The sequence below is a fragment of the Erythrolamprus reginae genome, chromosome Z (assembly GCF_031021105.1).
Source record: "Erythrolamprus reginae isolate rEryReg1 chromosome Z, rEryReg1.hap1, whole genome shotgun sequence".
NCBI lineage: Eukaryota > Metazoa > Chordata > Lepidosauria > Squamata > Dipsadidae > Erythrolamprus > Erythrolamprus reginae.
In genome coordinates this window covers 109,912,565-109,926,698 of record NC_091963.1, presented here as the reverse complement: position 1 = coordinate 109,926,698, position 14,134 = coordinate 109,912,565, and the positions used below count along the sequence as shown (strand labels likewise).

At 42.2% G+C, this 14,134-nt stretch overlaps 2 protein-coding genes across 5 annotated transcripts in view; one reads left to right on the top strand and one right to left on the bottom strand.

Moving 5' to 3' along the window:
- Positions 1–14,134, top strand: part of ATP6V0A1 (ATPase H+ transporting V0 subunit a1) — a 512,121-nt gene that overhangs the window by 186,239 nt on the left and 311,748 nt on the right. Inside the window, exon 1 of one of the 2 annotated variants that reach the window (XM_070727642.1) lies at positions 5,431–5,436. The exons of the other annotated variant lie outside the window; for it this stretch is intronic. The gene's annotated coding sequence lies outside the window, so the exon portion shown is untranslated. Of the gene's footprint in view, positions 1–5,430; positions 5,437–14,134 lie in introns of those variants that run through there. 2 annotated transcript variants of the gene reach the window in all.
- Positions 1,121–14,134, bottom strand: part of LOC139153560 (signal transducer and activator of transcription 5B) — a 68,648-nt gene continuing 55,634 nt past the window's right edge. For all 3 annotated transcript variants that reach the window (XM_070727652.1, XM_070727651.1, XM_070727653.1), the window contains exons 12-17: positions 13,222–13,316; positions 12,999–13,129; positions 12,728–12,886; positions 8,654–8,705; positions 8,020–8,130; positions 1,121–5,236 (exon numbers count right to left, since the gene is read on the bottom strand). In XM_070727652.1, coding sequence (XP_070583753.1) covers positions 5,110–5,236; positions 8,020–8,130; positions 8,654–8,705; positions 12,728–12,886; positions 12,999–13,129; positions 13,222–13,316 — 675 coding nt within the window. In that variant the 3' untranslated portion in view covers positions 1,121–5,109. The remainder of the gene's footprint in view (positions 5,237–8,019; positions 8,131–8,653; positions 8,706–12,727; positions 12,887–12,998; positions 13,130–13,221; positions 13,317–14,134) is intronic.

Sequence of the window (14,134 nt, the reverse complement as noted above, 5' to 3'; positions counted from 1 at the left end):
TTGAGATACTCTTTCCCCCTAGGCCTTTACAATTTTATGCATGGTGTGTCTGTATGTATGTTTGGTTTTACAATAGGGGTTTTTAACTGTTTATATTGGATTGTCATATGCTGTTTACTACTGTTGTTGGCCGCCCCAAGTCTGCGGAGAGGGGTGGCATACAAATCCAATCCAATCCAATCCAATCCAATGTTACTGTGGCACAGTTCTGCCCCATTTATCAACCAACCCACCCACCAACCAACTCATCTATTCTCATTCATAAAATCTCATTCATATTTTCTAAGTTGAATGTTTTCCTCTCCATTTGTTTACTGAAAATTCATGACAATGGAATAGGGAACTGGAACACAATGCATAGAAAGGGTTGTGCAAGTTAAGTAAGATCTACAATTTATGCATGGCCATTCAAAAGTAAGATATGGTATCTTATAGCATTATGGAATTGTTTGAATTGTTGCCTTAATGCCTAATATGCATCAGGCATCTTTTTTCCCCGTTAATGTAGCTGACTTTCCATATGTAAAGAACTAAGTCACCAAAAATAAAAATATATTAAAAAGTAATAGTTTTAACTGCTTTCTATGTGGCACAATATATATCAACATTTCTTACTTATGAAAGGCTTCATATTTTTTAAATATCCAGCTGTTCCCTGAAAAAAAACAGGAAAACAAAAACAGGAAAACATAGTTGCTATTTGGGATAAAATGTCTGGTTATTTTTTTAAATAGCAGTCCACAAATAAGGGTAATAGTGGCACAAATTTGAAATACATTGTATTCTATAGTAGGCAAAAGCTGAAATTGAGAAAAAACATGTATTAAAATTACTCAATCAGAAAAAAAACAAATTGCATTAAGACAAGTGTCTGAAGTGTGTTACATGTCTGACAGGTGAAACAACCACACTGATGCGACATAATATGTATACACAGGTGCCTCATTAAGTCTCACACTTGGCCCAAGGGTTCCTTTTGCAAATATTTATTAGTGCATAAACTCTGTAACTCATGTTTCTTATTGTGAGTATTTCAACCAAATCATTGCATTTGTTCAGTTACAGGCACAATATTTTTTCTCTGTGGGCACTTTGAGTTAAAAATCACACTAGTCATTACTACCCTACAATACTTTATTGTAGCACAAAGATTACAACATCTTTTTTCAAAACATGGATATTTCATCAAAATAAAGATTTTTTCCCCACATAGATGGCTTTTGTGTAAAAAAAAAACTTAAAAGCATTTAAGCAATATATCTTGAGGTTGTTCTCCTTTCTATAGTTTAAAACTAAAATGAAAACATTAGCTTCGTAAGTTTTTTTTCAAACACAAACAATATATTTAGCAGAAAACCTGACTTTGTATACCATTTAAACATTTGGCAAAACAATTCTTTAAAATAGTGCAATGTCTGTATGTCTCAGTTTTATGGATATCTCCCTCCCTCCACTATGAAACAATAGCCAGATTTTTAACAGTTGTTCGGACAGATCCATTGGACTAATGAAAGTGAAGTAGGCATAGTCCACCAAGAATGTATGTGCAATTTTTACGAAATTAAACAGAAGCACCATTAATATTAACAACATAATTTTGTTGCAGATCTTTTTCATTTCATTTCATTTCTTTATAGCAGAAAGCATCTCTATGGGTCAGTTCTGTTTGCTGCTCTCAAACAGCAACCAATGGCCTTGGAACACAACTTAGTTAAGGTGAGAACTGTTGCTTGTTATGAAGGAAAGGGCTCAATAAAACCCCAGGTCATGTAAATTCCTGGGGGCGGGGGGCAGCAGGGAGCCTCCGTGGACATTAGATATTTGCTCGTGTACAAACAGTCTCTTATCCAAGACTAAATGATGATTTGTCATCTGATAGTTTAGCACCTTAACTTAGGTTTTGGTGGTTTTTTTCTGGAGAGATGTACATATTTCTAGAGCACTGGGGCTAGCCACTTATCATGTCTAAGAACTGTCTTTGTGGCCATGGGTGTCCAGGGTTACTTCCAGAAATAAAGATAATGCTAGAGAAATCTGGTGTCTTATTCTCTTTCTTTTAAAAAATAAATGTCAAATGGTATAGTAAGTTTAACAGATAATGAGAGGACATACTGATGAACATGTTGGTGGCTATAGATAATGAATTACTTTGCAGTCTGCAAATGTCTCTATGACTAGGGCCTTAACTCAGGGGTAGGATGCATTCTTTTTGTGCAGAAATCCCAAATTTAATTTATGAAATAGAGACTCCTCTGCCAGAAACAGTTTTCTATAGACAACAGAACCAGCAAATATATTAAAATCACACATTGTGCTAAATCATAACCTGGTTGATTTGCCTTTGATGAGTATAAACTTCACAGTATGATTCATGAACCATACTCTATGGCTTAAGACAGTGTGTGAACCAGGCCACTATGACTTATCATTAAAATGAGAAAACATGATTTATATGAGTCATATATAGTTATGAAAAGTACAAGTTCCTTGCAGGCCTTTCCACTGATCATGATGGTTTTGAATGTTGGAAACTACAATTTGAAAAATATGGGAGACTTCAGATTTACCACCTCTGCTCTGCATTTTTATTTGGAAGTGAATCCCATTGATAATTAAGAATAGACTTTGTAAGATTGTGCTGATACAATAACTACATAAAATTATTAATTCATATTTGATTTAAGGACAGTAGGGATGTTTGTGTGCTACTCAAAATAACCTGAAACAGGAAACTAGTTTGGAAGAAAGTCAGCTAACATATAAGGATGATAAAATAAGGAAGTTGGGGCTAGATCAGCCACCCCTATAAATTGCTGGCTGGAATGATAAGTATTAGTGTCCATTACATCTGGAGGGCACCAGTTTGGCCTAAGATCTGAGAAGTTTTTGAACTGGGTATAAAATGATACTTCCCAGTAACATTTTATCCCAGCTTAGAAAGTGGCATTTGAGAAGCATTGTTGCCCACAGTCATTCAAATAAAGGCAATGAAAAGACTAATCAAAAAATGAGAGAGAAAAGGCATCTATCAAAGATTTCAAAACTATGAATGAAAAAATTGAAATTAATGTAAATAAAGTTCAAATATTTAATTTGTGCTAGAGGCTAAATTACTACTACAGAATAACTGTATGGTCCTGGGCCCAGGTCCTCAGGACTTTCTTATGACCTATATTTAAAATACTGTAAAGATACTACCGCTGACTCTGTAACAATGACTGTATCACTGTGCAGTGAAAGAAGATGGAAGTAAATGTATTATAGTGGGAAGGAATCTTTAAAAAATACTAAGTAGTATATGCTTGTGCAGAAGGAAAAGCTTAGGTATATATATATGTATATATATATATATTTAAGTATCACTTTTTCAAAATAATTCAGGAAGTCAGGAAAGAAATTTACATATATCGCAGTTATAAGTAAGAAAAGTGAGTTACAGTAGGGAAGCAATTAATCCACAACCAAAAGATCTGCAACAGAAATGGTATTTGAGGAGGGGGCATATATTTTCCAAAGACAATAATTATTGATGCATTTGCTGATGATTCCACTGATGATCCTAAAGAGTATCATAGTTATTCCTAGAAATGACTTGTTTGAAAACAGAACATTAGTAGAAAGCAAGAAATTGTTTCATTAACAGCTGATATTTAAGGATGACTTCCAAGAGACTAGATTTTTTTTTACTCTAAATATGTATACTGTATTTTCTAAACTTCAAACAGTTGTTATAAGAGTTACCGCCAGAAGTTGGGGGAGTTCCTGAGGAGTAAAAATTAGTTAAGCCCCTCTGTTGCAAATTTTTTTGCTTAGTTAAAAGTACCTAATCTTTACATTTTTAAATAAGCTCTCTGAAAAATATGCGTTTGTTTGTTTTCAATGAATAGAGGAGGAGAAATTCTGCAAATCTAAGAACCAATCCTTAGGCATTTTCTCCCCCTTGATGCTCATGACTTTTGATGGGTAATTTGTCAATCCCAACAAAAAATATAATTGTGGCTGGACTGGAAACTGGACCATTTTTCTAAATATAGCACCCGGTCCACAGATATATTTGTAAAATCTGTAACTGTTAAAATAATCTGAGTTTTACTGAAGACTAGTTATAAAAATAGTGCATATATGAATCTGTTTTTCCCAGTTGTTTGGCCTAATGTGGAGACATGATGAGAGGGAAGAGAATAGAAAAGTTTGCTGGGACATTTAGAAGTCAAAATGTCTTTTTTCCCCTCTGTACCTACCAGTCAAATATTTGGAACTGCTCTCCAGTCACTACCCTCAAATTCAAGAAGAGGGAAACCATTATACTAATTGTAATTCTGTATTTAAATGAAAGTATCCTCCACAATCCGCTGTGTTTGTGATTCGTAGGGGGGGAAAAGCATCTGACATGTCAAAAGCCAATAGCACTAAATGCGGGAGCTTGGAGGTAAGCAAGCATCTTTCAACAAGGCAAATTGAAAAAGCTGGAAGTGACTGGTTAGGTATACAAAATGGCTCCAGAGCATTTGGGCAGGGTTAGGCTACGTTGCATCGAAGACTCAGAAAAATAGCTCCCAAAGTGAATGCCTTTTTTTACACAGAATGCTGCATGTAGGCACGTACCCTGGAAGCGCAAGTCAAACGCAGGCGTAAGCATACTGTTTATCTTAGGAAGCAGCAAAAAAATAGAAATAAATGAGACACTAAAGGACAAGGCCTTGAATAAGGCTTACTTTTCTCCATAGTTCAGTCCCTTCTTATCCCAGACACCAAAAGGCTTCTAGGCAAGAGGGCAATGTTTTACATTCTGGGAGGAGGAGGAAAGAGAAGGATTCCTAGTATAAATGAAATGATAGCTTGGCAGAAGGAGACGGTATGCAGAAGCGGAAAGCCTGAGGCAAGCTTCTCAGAAGAGCAGATGGAAAATCAAGCAATATACTCTACTGCCTTCCCCACCTGGGCAAGAGGAGAAACAGCACCTACTGTCCCTCAGGTACCTTACCCTCTCAGCAAGAGGACCCCCCAGAGGATGAGGAAACCCGTTCTTACAGCAGCTACAAACTCCCTCAGGGAAGGTCTTCTAATATTTCACAGTTGCCTCATGGTCTCTCCAGAAAAGGGGCAGGATCAAGACTGGTTGTGAGAGATCCACTGGCTGTCAATGGGGCGCCTCAGCAATTCCTCCACATGTCGTGCCACATCCATTGAATCATCCAAGTCGAATTCTCCTTCTGGATCCAGCACAGAGTCAGGACTGAGAAAGAGAGAAAAAGCACCATGAAAAATCTTTGGATTCTAAAAAAAGCTGTTTCTGAAAACTTTCTCAAGAGGCGGTTCGGAAGAAGTCCTAACAAATCTGGTTTTAGAAAAAACAAGCAGTTCTCTCAAATTCATTCATTTACCCCTCTAATTTAGAGAAAAGAATGTTCTTTCTGCGCCAGCTCAGGAAGCTCAAACTGCCCAAGGAGCTGCTGATACAGTTCTACAGAGGAATCATTGAGTCTGTCATCTGCACCTCTATAACTGTCTGGTTTGGTGCTGCAACCCAACAGGACCGACAAAGACTTCAGAGGACAATCAGAACTGCAGAAAAAGCAATTGCTGCCAACCTGCCTTCCATTGAGGACCTGTATACTGCACGAGTCAAAAAGAGGGCAGGGAAAATATTTACTGACCCCTCACATCCTGGACACAAACTGTTTTAATTCTTACCCTCAAAACATCGCTACAGAGCACTGCACACCAAGACAACTAGACACAAGAACAGTTTTTTTCCCGAACGCCATCACTCTACTAAACAAATAATTCCCTCAACACTGTCAGACTTTTTACTAAATCTGCACTTCTATTCTACTAGTTTTTCTCATCATCACCCATTTCCTCCCATGCTGACTGTATGACTGTAACTTGTTGCTTATATCCTAAGATTTTTATTAATATTGCTTCTTCATTGCTTATTTGACCCCTATGAAAATCATTAAGTGTTGTACCACATGATTCTTGATAAATATATATTTTATGTACGCTCAGAGCATATGCACCAAGACAAATTCCTTGTGTGTCCAATCACACTTGGCCAATAAAATTCTATTCTATTCTATTCCTAATTCTTTAATTTTTTAAAAAATATTCACAGATATTATTATTTTTTTGTTTTCATCTTTGTTGTTACTAGGGAAATATTGAAAAACAGGATAAGGTAAGGTGAAATATTGCCCATAGAGTTAAGATTACAGACTATAGTTACAGCAAAAGCAGGTGGGAAAAGTCTGAATTAAATGAATTTAATATTTTAGACTGTGATAAGTGGGTATAGGACCACTTTAAAAAGATGATGACCTTTTGCATTAAAAAAAATTGCATGTAAATTTAAAAATTATTTCAATAGGAAATAGTAAGATACAGTGCAAAGATGCAGAATCTTTGTGGATTACAGGAGTGCAAAATGATTTGTTTTGAAGTATTCACACTCCCAAAGACAGAAAACATTTGAGGAAGGCATTGCAAGAGTAATGGGTATCTTAAGAAATAAGGTACCTTATTTAGCCCTAAAAATCACTCCCTAGGTGGCAAAATATCCTTTCTAGGGGACTCACATCTGAGTTCTATGTGTTCCGGGGAAACTCTAGGGATTGTGAGATGTTGGTATGCCACACATTTTGTGCCTCTTCACTTTCTCCATTTATTACTTTTCATTTCTGTACAGGGACAGCATTCAAAAATAGAACACCCACAACAAATCTATATAACCTCTCTCCATGAGTGGCAACAACCAATTTGAGATCTGAGTTGGCAGAATTACCTTTGCAATGTTTGCAACTGTGATGTCTAGGTACATTTCCCATGCTATGTCCTTCTTATAAACCACACTGCTCTCCAAATAAGCTGTTTAGTGGTAATTTAAACCAAAAGATTTAGGAAAACTCTCACCAGTGGTGTCCCCAGAGGGAACAAGGGACTTGTCAAAATGATGCAAGCAGGTATCATCCCTTTTCTGAGTGGATCCAGAAAAGGGTGATGCCCAGCACAACATTCTGAGACTGCTTTCATTATTCTGAAAGAGAGACTATTGTCTCTTCTCAAATACAATTCCTCTTATTAAAAATATTAATATTCTTAATATTATTCTTATTCTTATATACTCCGTCCCCCATCCAGGGGACTGAAGTACTCCTCAGTCTGTTCCAATTAACTGGGCAGTGATGTGGCAGCAACCTCTGTCTTAAAACAGATTAGGAATATGCAATCACCTCGAGGCTCGACTACTGTAATGCTCTCTACATGGGGCTACCTTTGAAAAGTGTTCGGAAACTTCAGATCGTGCAGAATGCAGCTGCGAGAGCTATCATGGGCTTTCCTAAATACACCCATGTCACACCAACACTCCGCAGTCTGCATTGGTTGCTGATCAGTTTCCGGTCACAATTCAAAGTGTTGGTTATGACCTAGAAAGCCCTTCATGGCACTGGACCAGAATATCTCCGGGACCGCCTTCTGCTGCACGAATCCCAGCGACCAGTTAGGTCCCACAGAGTTGGCCTTCTCCGTGTCCTGTCAACTAAACAATGTTGTTTGGCGGGACCCAGGGGAAGAGCCTTCTCTGTGGCGGCCCCGACCCTTTAGAACCAACTCCCCCCGGATATCAGAGTTGCCCCCACCCTCCTAGCCTTTCGCAAGCTCCTTAAAACCCACCTCTGTCGTCAGGCATGGGGGAATTGATACTTTCTCTTCCCCTAGGCTTATAAAATTTATGCATGGTATGTTAGTATGTATGATTGGTTTTTTAAATTCGGTTTTTAAATTAACTTAAATATTAGATTTGTTTACATTATATTATTATTGCTGTGAGCCACCCCGAGTCTGCGGAGAGGGGCGGCATACAAATCTGATAAATAAATAAATAAATAAATAAACAAACAAACAAACAAATAAATAAATGGAATATTTATGTTGCGAGACTAGTATGTTTTCAACTACAAAATGGAAGACACTGCAATAGCAGAGAACTTTCAATGGCAAAGGTCTTGCCTCACTTACTTCTGTGTGTACATGTTGTAGTGAGAAGCAGTAGGGCAAACAGCTGGTGATGATGCCTGCTCCATGTAGGAAGTCCCTACACCGATGGAGTCTCCTGAAGAGGCAGCAAACCTACAACAGATGGAGCAGAAACAGAAAAAGATTTTTGCCTGATACCAATGGATCCTTCAGTCATAAGAAAAAACATTAACTATTTGTGGTTGATTTTATGGAAAGCAGATATACACATTTCAGATTCCTTCCTTGATATAAATATCCACACTCGCCCTGGTATGAAAAGATTCAGAAAGCAGAGACATAACTACACAAAGAATCCAAACTTCTTTTTTTAAAAAAATCACCTTAACATTATCAACTTTTTCTCATTCCTATCTTTGACCTGAAACTAGCAAAATGGAAACTGGATTCATGTTGCTTGCTTAAAATTTTTAAAATAATAAATCCTTCTTGGGAGGTGCAATATCTAAAGCTGAAAATGAGGGTGTTGAGACAATTATTGCACTCCTAGCTGAAAATAATGTTGGGGTTGGGGGAGAGAATTCCAGTTGAAAGTAAATAGCTACCACTTCGTCCTTACTTCTCTCCTTTTAAAAAAAATAACCCAAAGTGCATTTTCTCAACCCACAATACTTACTCTGGCACAACTTGCTTGATCTGCGGCTTTACATATCCATCTATAGCCTTTGCTGCAAAAACAAGGAGTTGGGGCATGTGAGAGAAACATATAGTTACTGTACAAGACAAACTTTACCTAGGAATCCCTTTTCAAAATAGTAGTAATCTGGTGTTCTTTTTCATTTTAATTACATGCATGTTGAAACCCTTCCCCAAGGAGGTATGAATTAATTTGGCTTATCTATTCTGCTTGTAATATATATCTGCAAATCTTTTATTGAGAAAAATCCATGTTGAAGGTTTGCATGTAACTATATTTCAAAGCTGCTCAAAATAATTACCGTAAGCAGTGTTCCCTCTAATTTTTTTGGGGGGTGGGCGGAAAAGTATAGTGTCTGAGCGGCAGTCCTTTCGGGACTGGGCGGCACATAAATAAATAAATAAATAAATAAATAAATAAATAAATAAATACATACATACATACATACATACATACATACATACATAAATACATAAATACAGTAATACAGTAATACAGTAATACCTCATGATACGAACTTAATTGGTGCAAGGAGGAGGTTCGTAAGACGAAAGGTTCGTAAGACGAAACATTGTTTCCCATAGGAAACAATGTAAAGTCTATTAATCCGTGCAACAACAAAAAAAAACCCGCAAAAAAACGCTGCCGCCCGGCTGTCACCTTTTAAAACAGCCGGGGGGGGGGGGGGGGCAGCAGCTGTCACAGCCGCCGGCTTCCCCGCCGCTCGCCCCGCCCAGGATGCTGACCTGCTGCCTCGCGGGGAAGCCGGGCAAGAGCGATCTTCTGCCGGCCATGGGCGAGCGGCGGGGAGTCGCCCATGGCCAGCAGAAGATCGCTCTTGCCCGGCTTCCCCGCGAGGCTTCCCCCCTCCTTGCCCGCCGCCCCGCCCGTCCAGAATGCTGACCTGATGCCTCGCGGTGAAGCCGGGCAAGAGCAATCTTCTGCCGGCCATGGGCGAGCGGCGGGGAGTCGCCCATGGCCGGCAGAAGATCGCTCTTGCCCGGCTTCACCGCGAGGCATCAGGTCAGCAAGAGTGATCTTCTGCCGGCCATTGGCGACTCCCCGCCGCTTGCCCATGGCCGGCAGAAGATCGCTCTTGCCCGGCTTCCCCGCGAGGCTTCCCCCCCCCCCGCCGCCGCCCGCTGGCTGAGAGCGCTCTGCCAGGCGGCCAAGAAGCATTCAGGGCAAAGTGACATGGAGGAATGGGGAGCTGAAACCGGGCGGTTTCAGCTTTCCATCCCTTCACGTCACTTCGCCGCTAAATCGTGTGGCAGCAAACATGCTTTGGGGTTTTGGCTGGGGGGGGAGGGAGTTAGGAAGGTCCTACTTCTCCCCCCAGCCAAAACCCCAAAGCCTGTTTACTGCCACATGATTTAGCCAGGACAGGAGCGAAGTTTGGGTTTGGCGTTTGGCTTCGGGAGATGGCTGGGAAGACGCGCGGCTCTTTTAAAAGGTCACAGCCGGGCTGGGGGGCTTCCCAGCAACCCCTCCAGCCCGGCTGTGACCTTTTAAAACGGCCGCGCGGCTTCCCAGCCATCTCCTGAAGCCAAACGCCAAACCCAAACTTCCGCGTTTGGCGTTTGGAGGCTGCTGGAAAGCCCCCCCAGCCCGGCTGTCACCTTTTAAAAACAGCTGCGTGGCTTTCCAGCGGCCTCCAAACGCATTGTTCTCCGGACCCCGCCCGCTCAGCCCGGCTGCTGGATTCAAAGTGCTGGGGTGGGGAGGCTGTTGGGACAAGGAGCGAGGGGGCTGCGAAGGGGCACGTGCGGCAGAGCTCCGGCGGAGGAGCCGCGCACAAAGGCCGAGGCGAGGCTGAGCAGGAGGCGAAGCCAACCAGCGAGGCGGTGGGCTGGGAGCCGCAGGCGAAAGGAGCTCGGGCATTGTTCTCCGGACCCCGCCCGTAGCCTGGAGAGGGAAAGGGCCGCCGCGGGGCTGAGCGGAGGCGGGGTCCGGAGAACAATGCCTGGCGCCGCGCTCCGATGCCCGAGCTCCTTTCGCCTGCGGCTCCCAGCCCACCGCCTCGCTGGTTGGCTTCTCCTCCTGCTCAGCCTCGCCTCGGCCTTTGTGCGCGGCTTGTCCCGACAGCCCCCCCCCCAGCACTTTGAATCCAGCAGCTTCTGCTGGATACGGGCGGTGGGTGGGATGAGCGGCACGGAAGCCAGGGGCTGTGGCAGCTCTCACCCCGCCCATCGCCCGTATCCAGCAGAAGCGGCGGGATTCAAAGTGCTGGGGGTGGGGGGGTGTCCTGACAGCCCCCCCCACCCCAGCACTTTGAATCCAGCAGCTTCTGCTGGATACGGGCGGTGGGGTGGGACGAGTGGCGCGGAAGCCAGGGGCTGTGGCAGCTCGCCCCGCCCATCGCCCGTATCCAGCAGAAGCGGCGGGATTCAAAGTGCTGGGGTGGGGGGTGTCCTGACAGCCCCCCCACCCCAGCACTTTGAATCCAGCAGCTTCTGCTGGATACGGGCGGTGGGTGGGACGAGTGGCGCGGAAGCCAGGGGCTGTGGCAGCTCGCCCCGCCCATCGCCCGTATCCAGCAGAAGCGGCGGGATTCAAAGTGCTGGGGTGGGGGGTGTCCTGACAGCCCCCCCACCCCAGCACTTTGAATCCAGCAGCTTCTGCTGGATACGGGCGGTGGGGTGGGACGAGTGGCGCGGAAGCCAGGGGCTGTGGCAGCTCGCCCCGCCCATCGCCCGTATCCAGCAGAAGCGGCGGGATTCAAAGTGCTGGGGTGGGGGGTGTCCCAGACCTGCTGCCTTTTCCCGCGCCCGCCGCCGGCCCGATCCTGCGCATCCTGCTTCCCCCCCCCAGCCAAAAATACAAAGGGGTCTCCGGCGGCAGACCGTCTTTGTGTTTTTCACTGGGAGGGGGGAGCAGGAGGACCTTCCTGACTCCCTCCCCCAGCGCTGGACCTCCTGCCCTCCCTCCCAGCCAAAAACCCAAAGCGGCCTCCCGAACGTTTTCCATCTTACAAACCTGCCGCCGCCGCCGAGAAGCCCCGCTGCCCGGCTGTCACCTTTAAAACAGCCGGGGGGTGTTTTAAAAGGTGACAGCTGGGCTGCAGGGCTTCCCAGCAGCCTCCCGAACGCCGAACCCGGAAGTTCGGGTTTGGCGTTCGTAAGACGAAAAAAGTTCATAAGAAGAGGCAAAAATTTTCTGAACCCCGGGTTCGTATCTCGGGTTGTTCGTAAGACGAGGGGTTCGTATCTTGAGGTACCACTGTACATAAATACATAAATACATAAATAAACAAACAAACAAACAAATAAACAAATAAAAAACCCACCCTGTTTTGCCTCAGAGAATTTCAAAATAAAATACTGTATTGTGTGTCTATAACAGTGAGCTCATAATAGGGCAACTCTATCAATATCAAAATGCCACTTAAATAGTTGAGCTAGTTTCAAACTAGATTTTGATTTTCTTTCTCTCTTCCTTACTCCCATTCTTTTTCTTTCTCTTTTCCTTCCTCTTTTTTCTATCTGTTTCTCTCTCTTCCTCTCTCTCTCCTTCCCTCTCACTCTTTGCCTCTCGGCTTCTGGGCAGGTTTGGAAAACTCTGAGTTGATGATGATTTTTAAGTGAGCGATTGCTCACTGCTCAGCTTAGAGGGAACTATGACCGTAAGTAAATTGAAATACAGTTTATTCTTCTCAAGTATTCAGCTGTATAAACAGTCACTGACCTGGTCATTAAAGAGGACTCTTTCTTCCTCCATCAAAAGGAAAAGAAAATTAGTCATGAAAAATATCTGTTTTGCCTCAATTAACCTTCTTTATCTCCATCTTTTAGAGAAATATGCAGTTCCAATCTAGCTGTATCACTGCCTTCTCTCTTTACATTAGCGTTTACCTCTCTTTTTAATAATGCATTTTCAAAACATTTTCTGGTAGTATCCTGTAATACCAGAGATGTTTCTAAAATAGATACAATTTATATGATCAAAGAAAAAATTCATTTGAAACTGCCTGGGTTCCTCTGCTGAGAATGAAAGGATCATATGTATCCATTGGAAAAAGACAATGATCCAAAAAACAAAAGGCACTGCAATTACCTGAAGTGATTGGCATATAATATTTGGAGAAAACATCTTCCTTGGGTCTATCGGGATACACAAAAGTGAGATATGGGAGGTCACCCAGGCGGTCTGCCAGGGAGCGGATGGAGAAGTCGCGGGTGGTGAAGGGCATTAAGTTCCAGAACATTCTCTCAGCTGCAAAAAACGCAGATCATAATCAGATAAAATAATATGTGCTCAATACATTCTGATCCAATGTTCTCATAGTGATCAAAATAGGCATTAATGTTGTTGAAAAAGAATTTACCATTTTCAAACTTCCAGGCAACTGTGATCCCTCCAATTTCAGAGTCACTGAACCTCAAGAGGAAAGTTCCATCTGGTTTGCTGATTAGCAAATCATGTGCTTGCTGCTTGTTGATAAAACCTAGAATAGCCCTAGAGAAGTGGAAGCGATAGAGAGAAATCAGTCGGCAAAGTATCTAGACAGGGAAAAATGAATTGAAGGGAGTGGAGGATAGGACTCTTACCCATCGTTCCAGTGAGGCTTCAGATGTTTTTTCAGGACTTCCATCACTCCATCAAACCACTGCCAGAATGTATAATTGCGCCCTGGAAGATTCTCCTAGTTAAATTAAAAGAAAAAACCAACAACATAGCTCTGGAATCTTTCTTTGGTGGTCAGAAATCATTATATTTTCTTTGATCCTATATTAGTATGCTAGAGAAGGAATAGCTTCATAGCAAAATAAACAGGCAATCATATTTATCAGAAACATAATACACATTATTTTAAGTTTAAATGACTCCAAACTGATGGAACAAAAGTTGGGAAAACTTTGGAACTTCTATAGATTTGAATGCTTAACTATGGGAGATTTATTATTTATCACTGCACTTATGAATGGCTCTCAATTTTAAAAAGAAATTCAGTTAGTTACCTGTAGAGTTGATTTAAGTTATACAAATTTCATACATGCAGTAAACTGTATGTTTTATATACAGTCCCCAAATACAGTGGTACCTCTACCTAAGAACTTAATTCGTTCCGTGACCAGGTTTCTTAAGTAGAAACGTTTGTAAGTAGAAGCAATTTTCTCCATAGGAATCAATGTAAAAGCAAATAATGCGTGCAAACCCATTAGGAAAGAAATAAAAGCTCAGAATTTGGGTGGGAGGAGGAGGAAGAAGAGGAGAAGGATAGTCGCTGCCAAAGGAAGAAGGGGAGGGGAGGGGAATCAAAAATATCCCAAACTTTAAGGCTTAAAAAGAAGGACTCTGAGGTGGCTGAATGTGTAGCCTCAAGATTACATTTACAAACTGAATTGTCTCTTTTTTTAAAAAGCTCAAATGCAGATTGAGCAGCAAATAAAAAAGAGAATTCATAACAATGGTACAGATAGGAAATGGGGGTGGGGGTGGGGGAAGACTTAGGAGAAAGTT